The following is a 21,752-nucleotide window of genomic DNA, read 5'->3' as shown; positions in this document are numbered from 1 at the left end:
AATTTTGCTTCCCCACCTTGTACAATGTTTCTCTAAACCTGTCAGGACCTGTGCCTGTGTGACTCTCAGCTCCTCCCTTTTGGTGATGGACCTGTGTCTGTATGACCCTCAGTTTCTCCTGATTTCTTTCATCTGACTCACCTGCTGGCGCTGCATGGCTGCAGCCAATTATCTCTGGCCTATTTAAGGCTTTGGTTTGCAGCCATGCAGCGCTGGTCCATTTCTCCTCATTCCTTTCCATAGCCCGGGCAATTACCCATATTCATCCACAGACTCTGACCCAGGTGTTGTATGTTTTTTTTATGGACTCTGTTTCTCATTTAGCTTTTGTGTTAGGTTTTCGTATTTTGTTAAATAAACTTGTTATTTTTTTTCCCTTCAGTACCGAGCATTTGAGTCCTTTCTTTTCCCCTTTGTGACAAAACCTAACTGAAGCACTTTTACTGCTTAAAATTGCTGAGTCTGGATCCAAACTCCTCTCTCTGGTGTGAAAGTCTTTAGTTTTGTAGCAGTCCCTTACATGATGATTTTTTTTAAGATGACATGTAGATATGTATGCATAAGCCATATTTGCACAGGACTAGTATTACCTGACATCTGGTAATTTGTAATAATATCTGAGGTTGGCTATGGTCTTAATTCCATGCAAATTTGCCACTGATGTTTAAAAAAAAAAAAAAAAAAAAGATTAAATAAATTCCCCCGTCCTGTTTCAAAACACAGAAGTCTTTTTTTTTTTATTATTGACAAAATATAGTTGTGGAAAAAATGAGTACACCCTTAAAAGTCATCAGATACAATGGTTATGCAATCAAGTCCTAACTCCTGTGTATATCATGTGACTAAAACAGACAGAAAAGAAAACATGGACTGCCTAAAAGCACTGTTTTTGTCAGTACAATGCCATAGCTGTTGATGTAAGAACTGAAGTGATTTTGGTTATTATCAAGAAAACATGGAAAATGGATAGATTGTTTCTGCTGGAAATGAATGAATGAATGAATGACAATGAGATGGATGACATGATGACAGATACAGTAGGGAACATTATCTTGAGGGGGTGCAATACAGAATGTGTAATAATAGGTGCAATAGTGACCCCTCCATCATGCAATATTTTTTACCTTTACTAACTTATTTATTTATTTATTTTAGTGCCGTTTTTTAGTATTTTATCATACATATTGGGTTGTTTTTAGTTGGTGTTTAAAAAAAAAAAAAAATTCTGTGTTTTATTTTGTGTGGTGCGTTTTGCAATTTCGTTCCGTAATAGTATGTGGGATGTTTTTATTGAGTGACAACTAATAAATCTGAATCTGATATCTGTATGTGGTGAACCTGCCCTTCATACATCAGAATGGGGGAATAAAGTTAATACATTTATGTAAACAGTAGACTTTTCATGAAACACAGACGTGGGGTTAATTTCCATATCACAGTAGGTTATACAGGTTATTCTAGTCCCATTTGAATAAGGCTGTTTATGTTCCAGATTTCTGTTTTTCTATTGACATCTTTGTACTGTATGTGACGCGGTTCATGGATGTGTCATGGAGTTCATATCATTTATTGTATCTGACTGGCATCGCTGCTGCTGTTGGTAAAGTATCCGTGTGGACTGCCAGCAGTTTGTTGTGATTCCTGGATTGTGCAAAATAACCTCATCATCCTGAAGCTCATTCTGCGTCCCCCTTTGGGAGTGCTGGGTTTCTAATCGCTTTTGCCATACTCCTCTCTCAGTCATTTGTCAGATCTGGAACCTGGCCAGTGTAACACACTCGCTTTTCCACAGAGGTCACTAAACAAGAAAAAGAAAACGCCTCCATCATGTTGAATGCTTTTAGATTGCATGTTTTATATGCAGCTCTCTGGTTACACAAATGCCTTTTTTTTTTTTTTCGAGGCAACAAACATAACACTAACCAGCTGTGGCAACTCAGACCAGACTGTGCAGCTGCAGCCGAACCCCCAGAGGCCATTACCCTGTTATCTCATATACTGGAAGTTTGGGTCAATATGAGAAGATCAGTCTCAACAAGTCATTGATTCTTAGTCATCTGGGCTTAATTTTATCTGCCACATTCCGTTGAATTCTAAGACACTAGTTGAGAATCCAGTGTCAGACCAAAAACATAGTGTGTCCCATAGTTTACATACACAACTCCAGCTGCTTTTATCTAGATCAGGAGTCTCAAACATGTGGCCCGGAGGTCAAATGCGGCCCCCCAAAGGTTCCAATCTGGCCCTGGGATGAATTTGCAAAGTGCAAAAATTCCAGTCAAGGCTGTGGAACTCATTTTAGTTCAGGTTCCACATACAGACCAATATGATCTACAGTAAAATAATAGCATAATAACCTACAAAAAAAATAATGATTCCATATTTTTTTTCTCGGTTTGATGTGAAAAAAAAAAAAAAAATTACATTATGCCTATAAATAATGACAACTTCAAATGTTTGTCTTTGTTTCAGTGCAAAAAATAACATTAAATTATGAAAATATTTGCATTTACAAACTACCCTGTAACAATAAAATGTGAATAATCTGAACAAATTTGAACAACGTGAAATATCTGAAGAAAATTAAGCACAATTTTAACAATTTTCTGCCTGTTACTAAGTGTTCAGTGTCTTTGTGGAGCCGATCCATCATGAACATATGGAAATAAGTTCAGGCATAATATTGTTAAAATTGCACTTATTTTTCTTAAGAAATTTCAGTTTTTTCAGGTTCCTCACATCTTTCTTGTTTTGATAGTTTATAAAAGCAAGTATTTTCATAATATAATGAGTTTTTTTTTGCACTAAGACAAAGACAAAAATCTGGAGTTGTCATTATTTATAGGTTATTATGTTATTATTTTACTGGTCCGGCCCACTGGAGATCAAATCTTGCTGAATGTGGCTCTTGAACTAAAATGAGTTTGACACCCCTGATCTAGATCGTACAGGGGTTGGACAAAATAATGGAAACACCTTCACCTCAAGATGATAATGCCCCAATCCATACAGCTAGAATTGTTAAAGAATGGCATGAGGAACATTCTAATGAAGTTGAGCATCTCGTATGGCCGGCACAGTCCCCAGACCTCAACATTATTGAGCATTTATGGTCAGTTTTAGAGATTCAAGTAAGACATCGATTTCCACCGCCATCGTCTCTAAAAGAGTTGGAGGGTATTCTAACTGAAGAATGGCTTAAAATTCCTTTGGAAACAATTCACAAGTTGTATGAATCAATACCTCGGAGAATTGAGGCTGTAATTGCCGCAAAAGGCGGACCTACACCATATTAAATTGTATTTTGTTGATTTTTTTAAGGTGTTTCCATTATTTTGTCCAACCCCTGTATGGACATAAGTATACACATCATTACAGTTCGAACATTTATGTGTTCACAGAGAGTATTATTGTATGGTTTCTGGCTTATACAGTCATGGAAAAAATTATTAGACCACCCTTGTTTTCTTCAGTTTCTTGTTCATTTTATTGCCTGGTACAACTAAAGGGACATTTGTTTGGAGAAATATAATGATAACAACAAAAATAGCTCATAGTAGTTTTATTTCAGAGCTGATATCTAGACATTTTCCATGTTTTCTTGGTAATAACCAAAATCACTTAAGTTCTTACATCAATATCTATGGCATTGTACTGACAAAAACAGTGCTTTTAGGCATTCCATATTTTCATTTCTGTCTGTTTTAGTCACATGATACACACAGGGGTTAGTACTTGATTGCATTACCATTGTTTTTGATGACTTTTGATGGTCTAATCATTTTTTCCACAATTGTATGTGTGTTTTATTTGCATGTTTATTCAGAGTGTCGCCAAAAAACATCAGTCCCACACTCACACCCTTTAACTTCGATTACACATCACAACATTTATTTCACTTCATTTTCTGGACACGTAATGTTGCTGAACCTAGACCTGACCAAATGGAGCAACCATAGAGTTGGAATACACATTCACACATTGTGTACACATTGTACAATTTACAGATTACAGTGGATCTACAAATACACAAAACATTTAGGAACAGGCACAATATTATTAAAATGGCACTTACATTTCAGGCTTGTTTATATTACTGACATTTTTTGGGAAAGGATAGTTTGTAAATGTAAACATTTTCGTGTGATTTTACTTTTTTTCACTAAAACAAAGACAAAATTTTGGAGTTGTCATTATTTGCAGGTTATTATAATAGTATTTTACTGGTCCAACCCACTTGAGCTCACATTGGTTTATATATGGCCCCTGAAGTACATTGATTTTGAAATCCTCGACCCATCCTCGACCCAAACAGCCACTGGTGACCAAAACCATCTACTGATCTAAAATGTTTAATACCTGTTGATCAATTAATCCTATCAATCCATGTAAATAAGTGGTGTAAAATACAGTTTATCACCTTTTCATGGTCATCAGATATGACCCATTTGGATCTTCAGAGGGTCCATAGTTACCATGGAAACACTGTTATCTTCTACAACATTGATTCACCAGTAAAACACATGGAGTTGGATGATTGACAGTGGATGGACACACTGGGTTTATGTTCAATTAATGACAGATTATGGTGAAAAAGTCACAGTCTTCCATTTTCTCTTTTTCTGATATATAATATCCCTCAATTTTAATCTGAGCATTAATCAACACTAACATGATTAGTGAATTAAATATACGAAAATACATGATTTACACTGAGACAAAGTAAAATACAGAGCATAATATTAAAATAAATGGTGATAAATCGCTGAAGAAATGTTAAAATAGAGAGAAAAATACATTTGGGAACTGACACAAAGGCAACACTGGGTCTTTATGGGTTATTATCTTCAGTGTAATTTTCCCACAGGCCGGATTGGACCCTTTGGCGGCCCAATTTTGGCCTATGGGCCTTATGTTTGACCACTCTACTTCAGACCCAGTGGATTGTAGTCTTCTCTTAGGTTCACCTGTCTGTATCTTGTATCTTCATGTGCTCATCTCACCTGAACAAAACAAAACAGTGGGACAGTTTTTACACAAACCCTATTATCTCATTCTTCCAGTAATGCAGGTGCTTGTTATTCTGGTTGATATATTGTGTATGGAAACAATGGTAAAACGTGTGACAGCAGGCTATTGGGCTGTCAGTTGCATTGCAGTCGCTGTACACTAATGGCCTCTGGGCTGCTAAGTGTGAGTGTGGCAGCAGTTTAGGCTGGATTTAATTAAGACAGACCTGTTTATGTAATTCTCTGTTCTCTGCAGTGCTGACTGGTCGGAAGAGCTTTTAGGATGATTCATAGCGCCATTATGATATTACAACAACCTTACTGTTGTTTCATACTAAAGTCCAGTTTTTGTGCATGCAAGTGTATATATGCGCACTGCCTTTCACTGGTCATTTGTATTATTTAATCCTCATTAGCTCCACCAAGGGGGTTATGTTTTCATCGGGGTTTGTTTGTCTGTTAGCAAGATAACTCAAAAAGTTATGGATGGATTTTCATGAAATTTTCCGGAAATATTGATACTGGCACAAGGAACAAATGATTACATTTTGGTGGTGACTGGGGGTGTGTGATCTGCCTTGGCAGAGGTCTACGCAATCCGTGTATCGTTCGTTCAGTTGTTTTTCAATTTAAAACCAAAAATCAAAAAAACAAAAAAATGATTGTTTTTTTTTTTTTGTTTTTCATTTTCAAAACCAGAATGATAAATGGATAACGGTTTGTTTTTACATTTCCTGATTTTGTGCTCAAATGAAAAATGGAAAAAACGGATAACGACCATTTAATCCAATTTTGCTGTTTTCAATATAGTTAAGTTGTCTGACCCGGAAGTAGTCGTAACTAGGGAAAAAAAACAAGCGGAATCATGGCCGGACTGGAGAAATATTTTGCTATAATTAAGCAGCTGTTTGATTCTGAAGCATTTTGCATTCATACAAAAAAATAAATTCAGCTCTATTTTCCTGAATTAACGAGATAAACAGCTCCTTAATTATAGCAAAATATTCCTCCAGTCTGGCCATGATTCCATTTGTTTATTTTTTCCATAGTTATGACTACTTCCGGGTCAGACAACTTAACATATTGAAAATAGCAAAATCGGATGAAACGGTCGTTGTCCGGTTTTTTTCCATTTTTCATTTGAGCACAAAATCAGGAAATGGAAAAACATTATTATTATCGTTATCCGTTTTTCATTCTGGTTTTGAAAATGAAAAAAAAAAAAAAGAGTCGTATTTTTGTTTTTTGGTGATTTTTGGTTTTTAAATGAAAAACGGATTCTACGCTCTCCGAGGGCTTTTCTTTCTAGTTTTTAATATTTTTGTTGTTTTTACAAGCAAAAGCTGTCATGAATATATAAGTAACTATTCTGCAGCTGTAAAAATTACCATACACTCATTATCATCTCACTCATTTCTGCAAGACAACATTAAGGAAAAAAATACATCAATACAGTTAATTTTTACGCCTTAAGTCAAAGCTGCTGCAATTTGCAAAGCAATAATAACATATTTTATTCAATTATAATAATAAAGAAGTAACCACAGCAGATATTTTTTGCTTTTTTCTTCTATTCCCTTCGTTAGTTAGCTCTCTTGTTGTTTTGACTTGTAGCAGATTGCCTCGGCTGCGTGCAGTGTATGTCAGCTTTTTTTTCTGTTATTAAGCTGCATAATAGCCCCATTGTGTAGAGGGAGCTGTAATATTGCCGCTTCTTTATCTGAAGAAATAATAAGCGAACGTGCACGAGTCGGGAATTAAGCAGCATCCGAACGATACAGAGGCATCAGCAGACAATCTAACCTTTTGTAAACATCGATATACAATCGACGGGTTACGCATCACAATGGAAAACGTGAGGGTGTGTGACTGATTTCCACAGTAGTTCTCACACACAAACCCACACCCACAGCTGTTGTACTGTCCTGTATTTCTAAACTGAGTGTTGGGTTTTACAGCACAGATATATCGAGGTGATGTCTTGTACTTAAGCTCGCTGCTCAATGGAGAGGCTCAGCATTGTGCTCCATCAGCACGGCTGTGATTACAGGTCGTCAGAGTTAGTCGATGTTATCTCTGAGCCAGGGGTGTCAAACTCTTTTTAATTCAGGGGACACATTTAGCCCAATATGGTCTCCAGTAGGTCAGACCAGTAAAATAATAGCATAATAACCTGTAAATAATAACAATTTCAAACTTTTCTCTGTGTTTTAGAGTGAAACTAGAAGCACTTGGAGAGCGCAGACCTCCGCCAAGGCTGATCAGTGCCCCCCCCCCCCCAATCACCACCAAAATTTAATCATTTCTTCCTTATCCCATTTCCAACAAACCCTGAAAATTTCATCAAAATCTGTCCATAACTTTTTGAGTTATGTTGCACACTAACGGACAGACAAACAAACAAACAAACAAACAAACAAACAAACAAACAGACAAACAAACCCTAGCAAAGGCATAACCTCCTTGGCGGAGGTAAAAAGTCAAATTACAGTGTGAAAATGTTTGCATCTACAAATAATCCTTTAAAAAAACACAAACAACCTGACATTTCTAAAGAAAAATAAGTGCAGTTTTAACAATTTACACATATGCATTACAACTGACAGATCTACAAATACAAATGGATCTACAAATACACAAAACATTTAGTAACAGAGAGAATATTGTTACCCCACCCCCCAAACTGTTTTTGGTTCAGTTTGTTTCTTTGTTTCTTTGTTAACACTGTAGCAGCAAAACTATTGGTTAAATTCATACCAAATTGGGGTAATAGATTACCTGTGACTCAGAATAGATATGATTACATTTTAGGAAAAGTAGGTCAAAGTTAAAATTTTTTATGAATGTTTCAAATCTTTTTTTTCCCCCCATTTACTTATAATGGCTGAAATTTGTAATGTCTATAAAAACATCCATTTTGTTTCAGTTTACTTCAAACTTGACACATATGCAGAGGCAATTGATATGCTGACATTAGCACACATAGACATGATGACATGAGCTGGATCGATGCCAAAATAAGCTACAATAAGTGCAAGGGGCAGGGTTTGTTGTGTGTTGTTATTGTTTTTTACTCAGGTCATCTTAATATTTTCAGTTGTCTTCTCCTTTCATTGGTTTTATTGTCCTGATGTTTTCTGTTCTAAAACTGAGGATGTTTTAAATATCCAGATAGAGCTGCTGTGTTAGATCCTTGGTACATAAAATGGTGGACTCAAATGCACAATCCCAAAAACTGAAGATTAACAAAGTATTTTAATAATGAAAAAGTGATTTGAACAAAAAGCGCTCCAAATGAGGATATAAAAAACTACTAAGAAATCTCTGATAAACAAAATAACTTACAGAAAAACTTGATGCAAAAAACTGACAGACATGGAAAAACCTGGTTGGCCACTTGACGTGAACACACTTACGGATTCAGACAAACTGGCACACAATAAAGGGAGGCAGGACTATTTATACATGAGGGAGGGGAACACAGGTGACAACAATCAGGGGTGGGGCTGACAATCACACTGGCGGGAAAACACACAAAGGGAGGAAGTCAGGGTCTGAAACGAGAAGGAAGAGATGTGTACAAAATAAAACAGGAAGTTCAAGACAGAGCCAAATGTGAACGACTCTAAATTAACATAAAGTGACTAATAAAACAAAGACAAAACACTGAAAACCAAAGACAAGACATGAAACACGAAACATTAACATGATTGACATATCTGACGAGACGTGATACTCTGTGTTGCATTTATCAACATAAGTTAAACCTTTAATATTATAAGTTGTGGCTTTGAGTGGAAGTGTGATCTATTTAAGACGTTCTTTTTCTGTGTTTGCATCTTTAGGCCAATGATGCTTCAGGGAACACGTGGAACTGGTTGTACTTCATCCCCCTCATCATCATCGGGTCCTTCTTCATGCTCAACCTGGTTCTGGGCGTGCTGTCAGGGTGAGTACTGACCAAAATGAGGCAGTGGGTCTGTCCACACTTCTAAATGTCAGTCATGATTATTACCCCACCCTCCAAAGGGAAAGCAAGGGGTATTGTTTTGGTTCGGTTTGTTTGTTAACACTCGAGCAGCAGAACTATTGGCTTCACAAAAATAATTTGAGGTTTTTAAGGGCTAAACTCCAAATATGTATCATAGTTCGTGTGGTTTTCATTAAAAGTAGATTTTGTTTTCTTGTCACATTATTGTCACAAGGTCTAACCAGCATAAAAAATGTAAAATATTCTAATATATTTTAGTGAAAACTCCAGTAAAATCAACAATAAATTCATTAGAAGTAAAGATTTTGCATCTCTGGCTCAAGATAAGAAATGATGAAGATGCAAATGCATGTAGACTAATAAGTTTTTAATTTCCAGTCATCATAAAGAAAACATTAGAATTGACGGAATGATATTTAGAAAACATCAGCTCAGATCTTCACTCCTAGATTAAAATGCTGCTGGTAAAACAGAATCTCTAACATATCGTGTGTTTAAACACTCCATATCACAGATTTTACCCCTTCTTCTAGAATGTTCGCTCCTCTTGCATTTACTAATTTATTTAGTCGAATTCCACATCTGTGGCTGCTCCAATGTAATATTCATGAGGTTTTATTAAAACATAAATTCACATGATTATAGAGCCTGCCACGCCATCCAGCAGACTTTTATTCTGTATGGTGTGCATGGCCTGTCAGTGTAATTCTGTGCAGCATAAGCGGCAGATGGTGGGCTGCAAGTGTGTCATCACCATTGAAAAGAGCATCATGGGAGAAGGCGGTGTTTTTATTGCCTCTTTTGTAATATTGTGTTGCCGTTATTATCATCTTTCTTCAGTACTTTGGTCTCTTGATGTTATTCTCCTCCTCCGCTAATATACAGCATTTCACCTGTGGGATACACAGATGTACAGAGCTGCCAAACGCTTTGGAAGGAGATGAAGCCTGTTCAGGAAATTGGTTGATATCAGTAGATTATGTCATGCATTAACTGGCTCTATACAGTAGATGAGGTCATTACCGTTAGATCCGGGTTTAACATTCACTTTAAAGCTGCGGGAGACTTTTGTCACCAGTTTTTCATCAAATCTGTAATGCCCCAGTCATATCCTCAGTATCACAAATCTGTAAGCCTTACTGTGATTACTCACCTGAATCAATTCCCTCACGGTGAACAATTTCGAAGTGTACCCCACCATAAACAAACCATGTGTTTACAAACAGAGCTGGTAGGTAACTCGGGCATCTTCAGAATTTTGTCGCAACGTGCATTGTGGGAAGCGGAGGTTCGCTCAGCCGCCTGGCAGGAGCAGCTGCTGTGCAAACATATGATACTATATGGCTGCAACAAACACGACACGGAAATGACTAAAATGTGGAAACAGCTGGAGGGAGGTGGAGCTCCAGCCATTTCCATGTCGTGTTTGTTGCAGCTGCAGTTGTGTTTGATAGTTTTTTTTGGTGTTACTGTGCAAAAATCCACAATTACCTTCAAGCATATCGTAATTCAGTGGTGTCAAGAATTATACTCTAAACTACCCTGTGATGCAGATTAATCGGATGTGTTTTCAGACCTGTAGTGGGTTAAATATGTGATTGACAGCTGCTATTACCAATCTCTGATCAGGTCGAATGCAGATTTACAGTGGTGGGTGAGGGTCATATATAGTATTATTCACAGGTTGTCCAAGTAACATTCATGATATCAGCTCTAAAAGTCACATAATCTGTCTCTTGGCCTCTAAGTTTAGAAGAAAAAAATGTCACTAAGGGCGTCTTAAGCACTCAAAGACTCAAATGGAGCTAGAAACTATCAAAGTTTCCCCAGTCATACACATTATGCTGTTAGACTCAAACTAAATAGTGATATTTGTCGAGCCTGAAACATTTTTCTCAATCCCTAATGTATTTTGTAATGTCTTAAAAACCTAATAAACATTTTGAAAGGTCAAAATGCATTCAAGACATGCCATCGGTATCACTACAATACATTACATAGCAGAAAACATATTATCGGGCTACAGGTTAATACTAATTCTGTTAATTACACTGACATTGGACTATCCACTGTAGACTGTGTTATATTTTGCATTGTAGGTCAGGTTGTGGGTTTTCCTAGCATGGGTCAGATTAATGAAGACTGTCAATGTGGGGCAGGTGCAGGTCTGTAAATCTGGGCCAGGGAAGGACTCTGATTGTGGGTCGGAAAAGGTGCACATGTGATACTTGTTTCACTTTTGGGGGAAATAGGTAACAGAAAACAACTTCCAAAGTCTACAACTAATAAGTCTGCAATTTTCAATTTTGATCCAAATTTCGCCCCAAAATTCAAACATATGTGTAGAATATCAGCAAATGAATGTTGAATGCATATTTCCATGCACTGCTGTTAGAAGTGGACAGATTTAGATTTACATAGATGATTCTGGAACAGCTGCCATTGTAACACACTGTTTTCTCATTTTTAATTGCACTTTGTCCTATTTTGCATTACAATACATCAAATTTTTCCACCTCAGCCTCTTTATATCATGTTACTCAGCCAATATTTGATGATTTCATTTCATGATTATGTACAGCACTTTGGGACAGTAATGTCTTTTTTTAAGTGTGCTAAATAAATAGACCTTGACCTTGAATATTTAGATATTGTTGAATATTTGACTCCCATGTAGATGTAAATGAAACATAGTGGATTGTTGTTCATGTTCCACTGTCCAAAAGTCTTATGCCCCCTTTATCTTTATCCTTGTTATTTTTTCAGGGTTGAAATGATCATACATATTTATTTGTCATTTAATTTTCTTCAGATAAGTACAGGAAATATGTGCACAGCCTTAAAAAAACACAAAAGAACTGAACAAAAGGTGTTTTAAGGGTTAAAGTCACTAGTTTGAATATGTGCACAGCCTTAAAAGACACATAAAAACAGAACTAAACAGGGTGTAAATGTTAAAATCACTATTTAGTGTGACCTCTGACCCCATGATAAGAAGCAGCACAAACAATTAGAAACAGCTGACGTGTTGAATGAAACCTGGTGTAAAACGTCAGAAAATTAAAGCAATAAATGTGTTATTCTTTGAACAAAAAGGTTAAAGACATGTTAAATACAAAGGGAGGTTATGCTAAATATGACCACTTTGGTTTATGGAAGCTGTTTTTAACCCGAAACGTAAGGTTTTCCTGCTGTTCATACTTCACAAATATCCACTTTGGATCTATTGTCTGTTTCTCTGTACTACTGTTTTGTTTTTATCCTGGTGTATGTGTGACATTTTATTTCTTTATTTCATTTTAAGCTATTTTTTTCCATTCTTTGTTTATTTGGAAAAGCATGTCATACAAAACTTGTTTGACATGCTGGATACAATTCAATATCCACACATCAAATTTGAATGAAGATGCTAATCCAAGATTTTTAGTCGAATATAGAACAAATAAAAAAAGAAAGAAAGAAAAGTGGGTGGGAGGAGAGGGCTTACTCCGCTACTTCGTCAACAAGATAAAACACATTAAGGTTTGTATGTTTACATTAACCTAAACAGAAATGTATGTCATATAAATGTTTTCACATAACCCATGTATTCACTTCACATCAATTACAGGTTTTACATAATTTAAATTTTAAGGTTTTATTAACATTTTATTCTAAACTATAAAGTACTTTGTGATTTTATCTGTGAAAAGTGCTATATAAATAAAATTTACTTACTTACAAAAGCATATATGTGGACATTAGAACTTTTTCTGTACGACACAGTTTTTAATTGTACAGCTGCTTTATGTCTTTAATCTATTCTTATTTTATTCTTTCATTTGGTTTTTCCCTTGTAAGTCGCTTTGGAAAAAAGCGTCTGCCAAATGCATAAGTGTAAATGTTATAAAGCCAACGAACCTAATGTAGGACTTTTGCACGGAACTGTATAACCTGGTGATTCAGTTGATTTCACCACAGTCTAAGATATACATCCACCGAGTTTATTGGCTCATATATTTTTCATTTTTGTTGTAAATATTGCATAAATAAAGGTTGTGAAAGGTCCCAGGTTACAATCCCGGATGAGCCCCCAAATTTTAAGTTTCCCAGTGAAAAAAGTAGCCAACTAACTGTAATTGGAGCCACAAAATTAGAACTTTACTAAACCTGTAAAACTAATATTGGCCTAAAATTTTTGCACAGTACCGTGTATGTAAAATTAGGAACTGTTGGAACCTGAGCATTGTACTGCAGGAGCTTTCTCATAGCTGCATGTTGTTAAATATTGTCACGAATATCAGCATCTCCGCATCCTCACAATATTCTGCATTCTCTGTCGATGCTATGATATTTCCTCTGTTATTTCTGCCTTTTTACCGTCACTATCTGAGGTCTTTCAGATGTACAGACATTCATTTGCAACCTCCTGTTGTTTAATGTTAAGGTCGTTTCTGAAAGCAGCCTCGGCGCTCTGCGTTCCAGCTGGCTGCTCTGCGCTTACTGATAAGCCACCGTTTGTCCCTGCTGCCGTGAAATCTATTTGCTCACCGTGTTTCTTTTTGAAATTAAGGTGAGAGACCGTCCCTCATAGACTTAAAGCAATTTGTGAAACATCGCCCCCTCCTCCTCAACCAACCTTAACTCCTGCACCTACTTACAGGATGAAATAATGAATCTCAACTTTTTCTTGTTTGCTTCATTTTGACGGCGCTTAATTGGACGCCGTCGGGAGAGAACGATGACTAGTGAAACAAACAGCAAAGTCAGCTCGGCAGAGATTTTTAATTTGTTTCATCTTGTGCTCATATACAGCGTTACATCATTTTCCCTAAAGTTTTCTCTGAGTTACCTATTTCTTCTGCTGTAGGTGTATGTGTCTTTTATCAGGAATGAAAGCAGGTTGAAGCTCAGCATAGATGAGATGAGAAGAGATGGGGGAAAAAAAATCAATGTTTGTACCTAAAGTTTATTTAAGGCCACATGTTTTAATTCCTGGAGTCAAATACGCTGCGCATGAGTGGGTGAATGACTCATTTTTACCTTTTGCTCCTTTAATTTTCCTGTGAAATGACACAGTATAATAACTGCGCAAATCAATCAATTCTCTTGTTCTACTTCCATTTACACTGAACATTAGAAAAACAAAATAAAAAGTAAAAGAAAATATTTAGGCCAACAGCAAAATGGCAAAAAGTAAACATATTTATCAGCATCACATATATTACTAAGCACAAGTAAACTATTAAACTAAGCATGAGAAGAAGTCAATGTTTTTGCTCCTAACCCTTGTCTATTTTCATCCTTTATTGTTGGACTTAACTAAAAAAGAGTACTCAACCATCCACCATTGGTGTTCATATCCAAATCAGACAATTAGTTAACTGAAAAAAACAATAAAACAACAAGTCTTGGGCATCTGTGAAGTTAAAGATCTCGAAGGAAAGCTGCTCAGTTTATGTTTTGTTTCATGCAGAAGGAGCTGCAACAATAAAATACATGATTTTTCCTGCCATTATTAGGTTTAGATGCAACACCTAAGTCAACCTAGGCACCATCTAAAGCAAAATTCATGAAAAACAATATGGAAAGCCTTCAAACTACCTAAACGACTTTAACTTGATCTAATATTCAGAGTCGTTTAAGGCTTTTTGTCATGTATTTATTACCTGGTCTAGTTTTTACACGGTTATCTACACAGATTTGATCAATATATCCAACTATCGTCTTCTGACTTGGATAGAAACAATAAAAAAAGTTAAATTATATATATTTTATGGAACAAATGGGAGGAGTTCCAAACATTGAAGTCTCCCATGAACTTAGGAAAAGCTGTAATAGTCAAAAAAAATGTGAGAAAGAAGGCAATTTTTAATGAAATTACATCAAATTGTGGAATGACCACCATAAATTCAACAACTCATAGCGCCTAAGCTCTCCAGAAACCCAGGGAATAAAAACAGACAGTAGTGTTTGATAAATGTTTGACAGTTTCACTTAAATATACATTTGCACGAACAAACCATCCTTGGCTCATAAACAGATAATCGTGTGCAGCCAATCATTTATTCGGTGAGTTTTTCAGAGGCACCATCTTTATGACAGTGAAAAGTAATATGTGGAGATGAAACATGAGTGATACACAGTTATATGTGTCAGATGTAACCTTCACTGAAAAATATCAACAAGCTGGTGTGTGGGCCAACATGACAGTGACACCACTTAGCTTTGACTTATAAACACATAAAATGGTAGCAGTACAGAGAGCAGTGTGTTATCACCCACTTTCAGACCATACGCTGTTAAAACCACATGATTAAACACGCAACAACCATGAAAACACGACACCCTCCCACACAGGAAAATGTCACACTGAATACATGGGACTTTAAATGGTACAATGGCATTTTATTGAACTTTTACTCTATGTTCTACTTTATTTATTCAGTATACCTTGACAAATAAAAAATGAAAGCAGGTTGTAACAGCGTTTATATTTTGTAACTTAACCATGTGTATAAGCAGTTGTTTGTGAGAAACTAAAGCCCACTCACACTATGCATTATGGGTATTTTTCCAAACAGATATTTTTTCCTCTTGATTGTACAGTTAATGCATGTACAAGAACACAACAAACTCTCACACAAACTATAAATTCTATATTCTATAAATACCCAAACATCCACTGTCGACCCAAAAGCATCTACTGATCTAAACTGTTGATCCACTAATTCTATGAATACATGTACATAACTAGTGTAAAATGCAGTTTGTCGTCTTTTTATGGTCATCAGATATGACCCATTTTGGATGTTCAGAGGCGAGAGTTACTGTAAAAACACCATCATCATCTTCTACAACATTGACTCACCAGTAAAACCCATGGAGTTTGATCAATGACAGTGGATGGAGACACTGCGTTTATGTTCAGTTAATGATATATTTTATCGAAAAGTCACTTTTTTCTTAAGGTTTTTCTGTTATAATGTGATCACCTTTGACTTAACTCTGAGCTTTCATCAACATCTACATGATCAGTCAGTTAAACATAGGAAAACAGATGATTTTCACTGGAAAAAATGCCAAATTCAGAGGATAATATTATAAAAATGGTGATCAGTCACTTAGGAAATGTTAAATAGAGAGAAAATTTCATTTTGAAACTGCCATGAACATCACACTGGGTTTAGTTTAGTTTATTAGTTTGATCTCCAGTAGCTGCTGCATATCACAGCAGCTACTCTTCCTGGGGTCATCCACAACACAAAAACAAAGCACCACAATTTCCCACAACTCACTCAACAAACAGGATGTACATACACTCAACACAACAACACACAAACCAAAAATTAGCACACAATACAAAACAATTACAATAATAATACCAACAACAACAGAAAAAAAGAATAAATAAACAAAAAATCAGAAACAAAAAATAAAACATAAAATAAAAATAAAAACACTGGGTTCTTATGGGTTAAACAATAAATACTCCACTGGTTAATATTAAATTATAATAGATGCAGGATAGCATGGATGTCAAGTGAGGTCAAGATCCACAGAGGGATTGCACAGCAAAAACCAGAGCAAACCACACAAAAATATTCTGTGTAATCCATAAAGCAGTGGAATTCACTACCACCCACAGTGGAGTATAATTTACATCCATGTAAATAGCATTTTCACAGATGTAAATCAGGGAATATTCATGTATTTGCTGCAAAACTGGCCCCTCATTGCAGAAAATGTCTAATTCACAAAAGTCCAGTGCAAATTGCTACCTGTAATTTGGCTGATGCAAAAACCACCTGTTGGAAGATGGTGTTAAGTGTGCACACAACCACCTTTAATCAATCTCTGAGGCTTGGATAATATTTAATAGATGTTTAAAGACATCATGCATGAAATCTGAAGCCAGATGTTGGGGGGGATCAGGTCGGTCTGTGTGCTATAAAAATACAAAAAGTACTATTTCATTTTCATATGTTATCCTAGACTGTAACCGAATACACAGTGTTAATGACTGTTGGATTGTGACTAATCTGCTGTTAATAAAGTTACACCTCCTGTGTTGTAAATGAACACAGTCTCTTTTGGAGTTCGGTGATACTGTGACACACCAGGATTGTGTTTCTGTTAAATTCAGTAACACATTATATTTGTGTGTCAGACATTAATCTGATGCCTGAATGACATTAATAGCTGGAGCCGATTGTGATGGACATTTCAGTAGATTGTGTCATAGATATGAAGTACTATAGAGGCATGAACATCCTTTTGATTGTGGAGACCTCTGTGTGTACACATCTCTGTTAACTTAAGACATACAATCTGATGGTTTTCAGCACTGTCATTATGGACCAGTCTGTGGGTGAAATGTACAGAAACACCTGAAACACTAGACATTCTGAAGCAAAACAAGAGCAAATTGCACTCAAATGCAGAACTTTTCAGCCATGTTTGTGTCAGCTTCTCATTAGTGCAAAATCTGTTATGACTACACACAAAAAATGGAGCAGATTGCAGATTTTTACTCTGTGAAATTCCATGTTTAATTAGCAGGTGTATTCTGACCCGTAAATTGTCAACTTGTCATTGGGTTTGACATAATTGTTTTTTGTTTTTTTTTTCTGCACATGGATGCACATAAACCAAAGTAGGAAGGAAAAAAGGACTTTTAGCAGGGTTTTTTTTTTTTTTGGCTAAAAACAAGCTAGACATGGTATGAAGTTATGTGCATCATGTTTTCAGTTGGCTCAAGTAAATGATTATTACAAGCAGCATTAACAGACAGTGTTTTGTTGAGAGTTTTGGGTGTATAACATTTGACAAAGTAGGCTATTTCACAAATTACATGCAACAAAAACTGTTTAAAAAGGCTTTAAGGCTACGTTCAGACTGCAGGTATATGCGGCCCAAATCAGATTTTTTTGCCCATATGTGACCTGTATCCGATCTGTTAAAGATTATTTGAACAGCACAGATCCGATTGTTTTAAATCTGACCCAGGATATTTTGCAATGCGACTTCAGTCTGAACAGCCAGGTCGTATTTATCCAACCTTTACGTTATTTAAATGCGACAAACATTAAAATTCTGCGTCCCAGGAGGAGACGCTGCGGAAACAACATACTTATTTCTGTAAACACAGTGCGTGCCTGTGTGGTCATGTATTACATCAGGTCATTTCAGGGTCACATTCAGTTCATACTTAATACTGATATAAGTCGCATTTAATGGGTAATAAGAATGAGCAAACATAAAAAAACAGATTTCACCAAAAAATCAGAGGACCTGCTGGCTCAACATAGCCTTAGTTAGATGACATGCCAAAACTTAGACAAAAATGTTTATTAGGCAAAATGGTCTGAGTGAAATTGAGTGAACACAAAGACAGTTTTACCATAATTTAAAGTTTGTTTTGTACAACATAACGTTTGAGCGATTAATATTGCTTTAATAAACAGTGAAATACAGTGCTGTTGTTAAAGCTGGTTAAGCACTTGCAAACTAACATAATGTACACCTGTACTGTAAATACGGAAACAAAGAGTTGAGAGGACTTTTATAGAACCAATAGCCTTTAGCTGCCCCCTCTGTGGTCATGTTGTCCTCTTTGCTTCCTGATCTCACCACAGAAGTTGTCAGATGGCTTTACAGTTACAGAGGAGGTGGAAGGTCACTGATGCTGTCTGACAGGGCCGAGTGGGGGCCATGTCATTGTTTAAAGGCCACGATCTGAGCTTCAGAGCAGCCAGGAGAGCAGATACATGCAGGGTTGAGAGGCTGCAGACCCCCAGGGGAGGTCAGGGCCATAAACTCAGCTTTTATCCCATCAGCGTGGGCAGGGTGGGATGAGATGTGGCTGTGATCAAAGTGGAACCCTGACCATCTTTTCTGAAACTGCCATCAGACATCGACACTTTGTCAGAGTTACTATTACTACCCAGTGGACCAAAAAAAAAAAAACCCCTTAGGATGAAAAAGTTGTTGCTTTTACCAGATAATAAATTTATTGTGAAACTTCTAGAACAATAATCCATAATGTTTTTGTACTGTTTTGCATATACAGTCCTGTGCAAAAGTCTTAGTCCACCTTTTTTTGTTTGTGCAGAGTTGAAATGATGCATATTTATTTCTCATCCTCTTTTCTTCAGATACAAGAAAATACAAGAAATGTGGACATAGCCTTAAAAGACACACAAAAAACTGGACTAAATGGGCCCTAAAAGTTAACTTCACTATTTTGTGTGAACTCTGACCCCATGACAAGAAGCAGCACAATTAGAAACATCTGACATGTGTTGAATAAAACCTGAAACATCAGAAAATTAATGCAATAAACCTCATATTGTCTGAACAAAAGGGTTAAAAACATGTTAAGTGCAAAGGGAGGTCACACTAAACATGCCCACTTTGGTTTATAGAAGCTGTTTTTACCCTGAAATTATAGTTTTTCCTGTTGTAGATACTTCACATATATCAGATTGAATCTTAATACAGAGACAAATGTATATGTATGGTTATTATAACTTTACCAAACCAACAAACATAATGTTGATCTAGGACTGTTGAACAATACTGTATAAGTTGGTGATTGAGTTGATTTTTTTGGCTCTTATCCTTCTCTTTTTTGGTTATAAATACTGTGTTAAGATAGTTCATGAATGCTTCCAGGTTCAAATCCCGGACGAGCCCCCACTTTTAAGCTTCCCGGTTTAAAAAAATAGCCAACAAACCATCACTGGAGCGACTGAATCGAAGATAATCACACTTAATAAACAAAAACACCATCAAAATTATCTTTTCAAAACAGAGAAACAGCTCAAGACCCTGTTGACTCTATGGTGGTTAGAGCCCTCACAACAATGAGTTAGAAATTAGACATTTTTTGCCACTTTTGTGTCATCAAACATACACCAAGGCACATGGCGACAGGAATATTACAGCTGTCCCTGACAACTGAACGTCAACCAACACTGAGTGCATATTTATTTTCTCAGTAACACTAATAGTTTAATAGTAATTGGATTTATTCCAATATCACACAATGCTGTTGTATTTAACTGTATAATCCCCAACACTGTGTCACACCCACATGTACACATATATCCACATTAACACACATACTCTGAACATTGGTTTGTTGTATCGATATATTCTATTGTGCGTTTTTATTTGTGTGAGTGGGTGCCACCTACATTGAGGCAGAGCAGATACACATTATATACTGAAAAAATGCAGTGCATTTGTTGTTAATACAATCCTGGAGCTTTTCAATAGAAAGACATATGTGTGTGTTGTTACGTTTCCACATATGCATATTATAATTGGTCTGCAGCTCTGGTTGCTTTTATTACGGTCTGAAGGATAAGTCAAGTGTGTGTAGAAGCTCGTCGTTATCTAATTTAGTGTGAATGTGTGTCTCTGACTGTGTTGACATACGTATCAGTGTGTGTGAACGTAAGCCTGAAAGCTGTTACAAAGCTGAGAAATCCTAGCTACTACAATTTCTCCCTGCACACTCATACTCAGTACACTCACCCAGCCAACACATGGGCGCCCTGCACGATATATATATATATAGAGAGAGAGATATGTAGCCACACAATTAGATTTAGACACTCTGGCAGCGACGTATACAAACACACACATACACACACCCTCAGGAAGGCAGGCAGACAGCCACTGCAATGCAGGATAGAGCTTCCCCCGCCGCTGTGTGGGAGACACACCAATCACCGAGCTGTGGGGGTGGGCTGGAGATCCCTCACTCTGTTATTTCTATAGTCTGTCTCCCTCTCTCACTCTCTCTCTTTCTTTCTTTATTGGTCTCTCGTCCTCTCTCGGTCTTTCTTCTTCTGTCTCTCGCTCTTTCTCTTTCTGCCTCATCTCTCACGTTCAGTCTCTCATTTCCCACTCAGCTCATTTAGATTGAAAACAGCCTTACTGGCAATGATAGAACCATATTTTATACACGCAAAACACAGCAACAAAGAAATTCATGTTGTCTGCGTTAGCAAATGAGCAATAATCCTATAAGAATAATAAGAGATATGCATATGTAATGTATGTAATGGTTATGATTTAGTTTTCCATGGAAAATTATGTGTTTTGTTCCTGTTCAACTCAAATGACGCTTATGCTATATGTATATGAGAGCAGGAAAAGTAATAGGAATGTGCACACTTGATAGATGTTGTGAATGTGGTGATAGAAGGTAAGAATGTGAGAGTGTGTTTGTCTGTATATGTCAGACTCCAGCATCACCACAGGATTAATGGTTAAGAAAATGAATAAATGAATGAGATTATGTGATTACAGGGGGCTGTGAGTTAACCCTAAAAAACCTAAACACCCACCAGCGACCAAAACTATGTACTGATCTAAAATGTTTAATCCATAAAGACCCAGTGCTACTTTTATGTCACTTCCCAAATGATTTTTTCTCTCTATTTAACCTTTCTTATGTGATTTATCGCCATTTATTATAATATTATCCTCTCTATTTTGCGCTTTTTTCAGTGAAAATCAGATGTTTTCCTGTATTTTATTTGCTGATAATGTGGATGTTCATAAAAGCTCAGATTAAAGTTGAAGGTTATTATGTCAGAAACAGAGAAAACTGAAGAAAAAGTGACTTTTTTAGCAAAAATATGAGCAACTGAATGTAAAAACAAGTGTCTACAACCACTGTCATTGATCCAACTCCATGGGTTTTACTGGTGAATCAATGCTGTAGAAGATGACGGTGTTTCCATGTTCACTACAAA

General features: G+C 36.4%; 1 protein-coding gene across 1 annotated transcript in view; it reads left to right on the top strand.

Annotated features, from left to right (window-relative positions):
- The window catches only part of cacna1ba (calcium channel, voltage-dependent, N type, alpha 1B subunit, a), a 243,832-nt gene that overhangs the window by 109,158 nt on the left and 112,922 nt on the right, over window positions 1-21,752 (top strand). Inside the window, exon 7 of the mRNA XM_030143711.1 lies at window positions 8,855-8,958. Within this exon, the coding sequence (XP_029999571.1) occupies window positions 8,855-8,958 (104 nt within the window). The remainder of the gene's footprint in view (window positions 1-8,854; window positions 8,959-21,752) is intronic.

The sequence above is a fragment of the Sphaeramia orbicularis genome, chromosome 9, assembly GCF_902148855.1.
Source record: "Sphaeramia orbicularis chromosome 9, fSphaOr1.1, whole genome shotgun sequence".
Taxonomy (NCBI): domain Eukaryota; kingdom Metazoa; phylum Chordata; class Actinopteri; order Kurtiformes; family Apogonidae; genus Sphaeramia; species Sphaeramia orbicularis.
The sequence above is the reverse complement of the archived record's forward strand: the minus strand, read 5'-3'. Positions and strand labels throughout refer to the sequence as shown.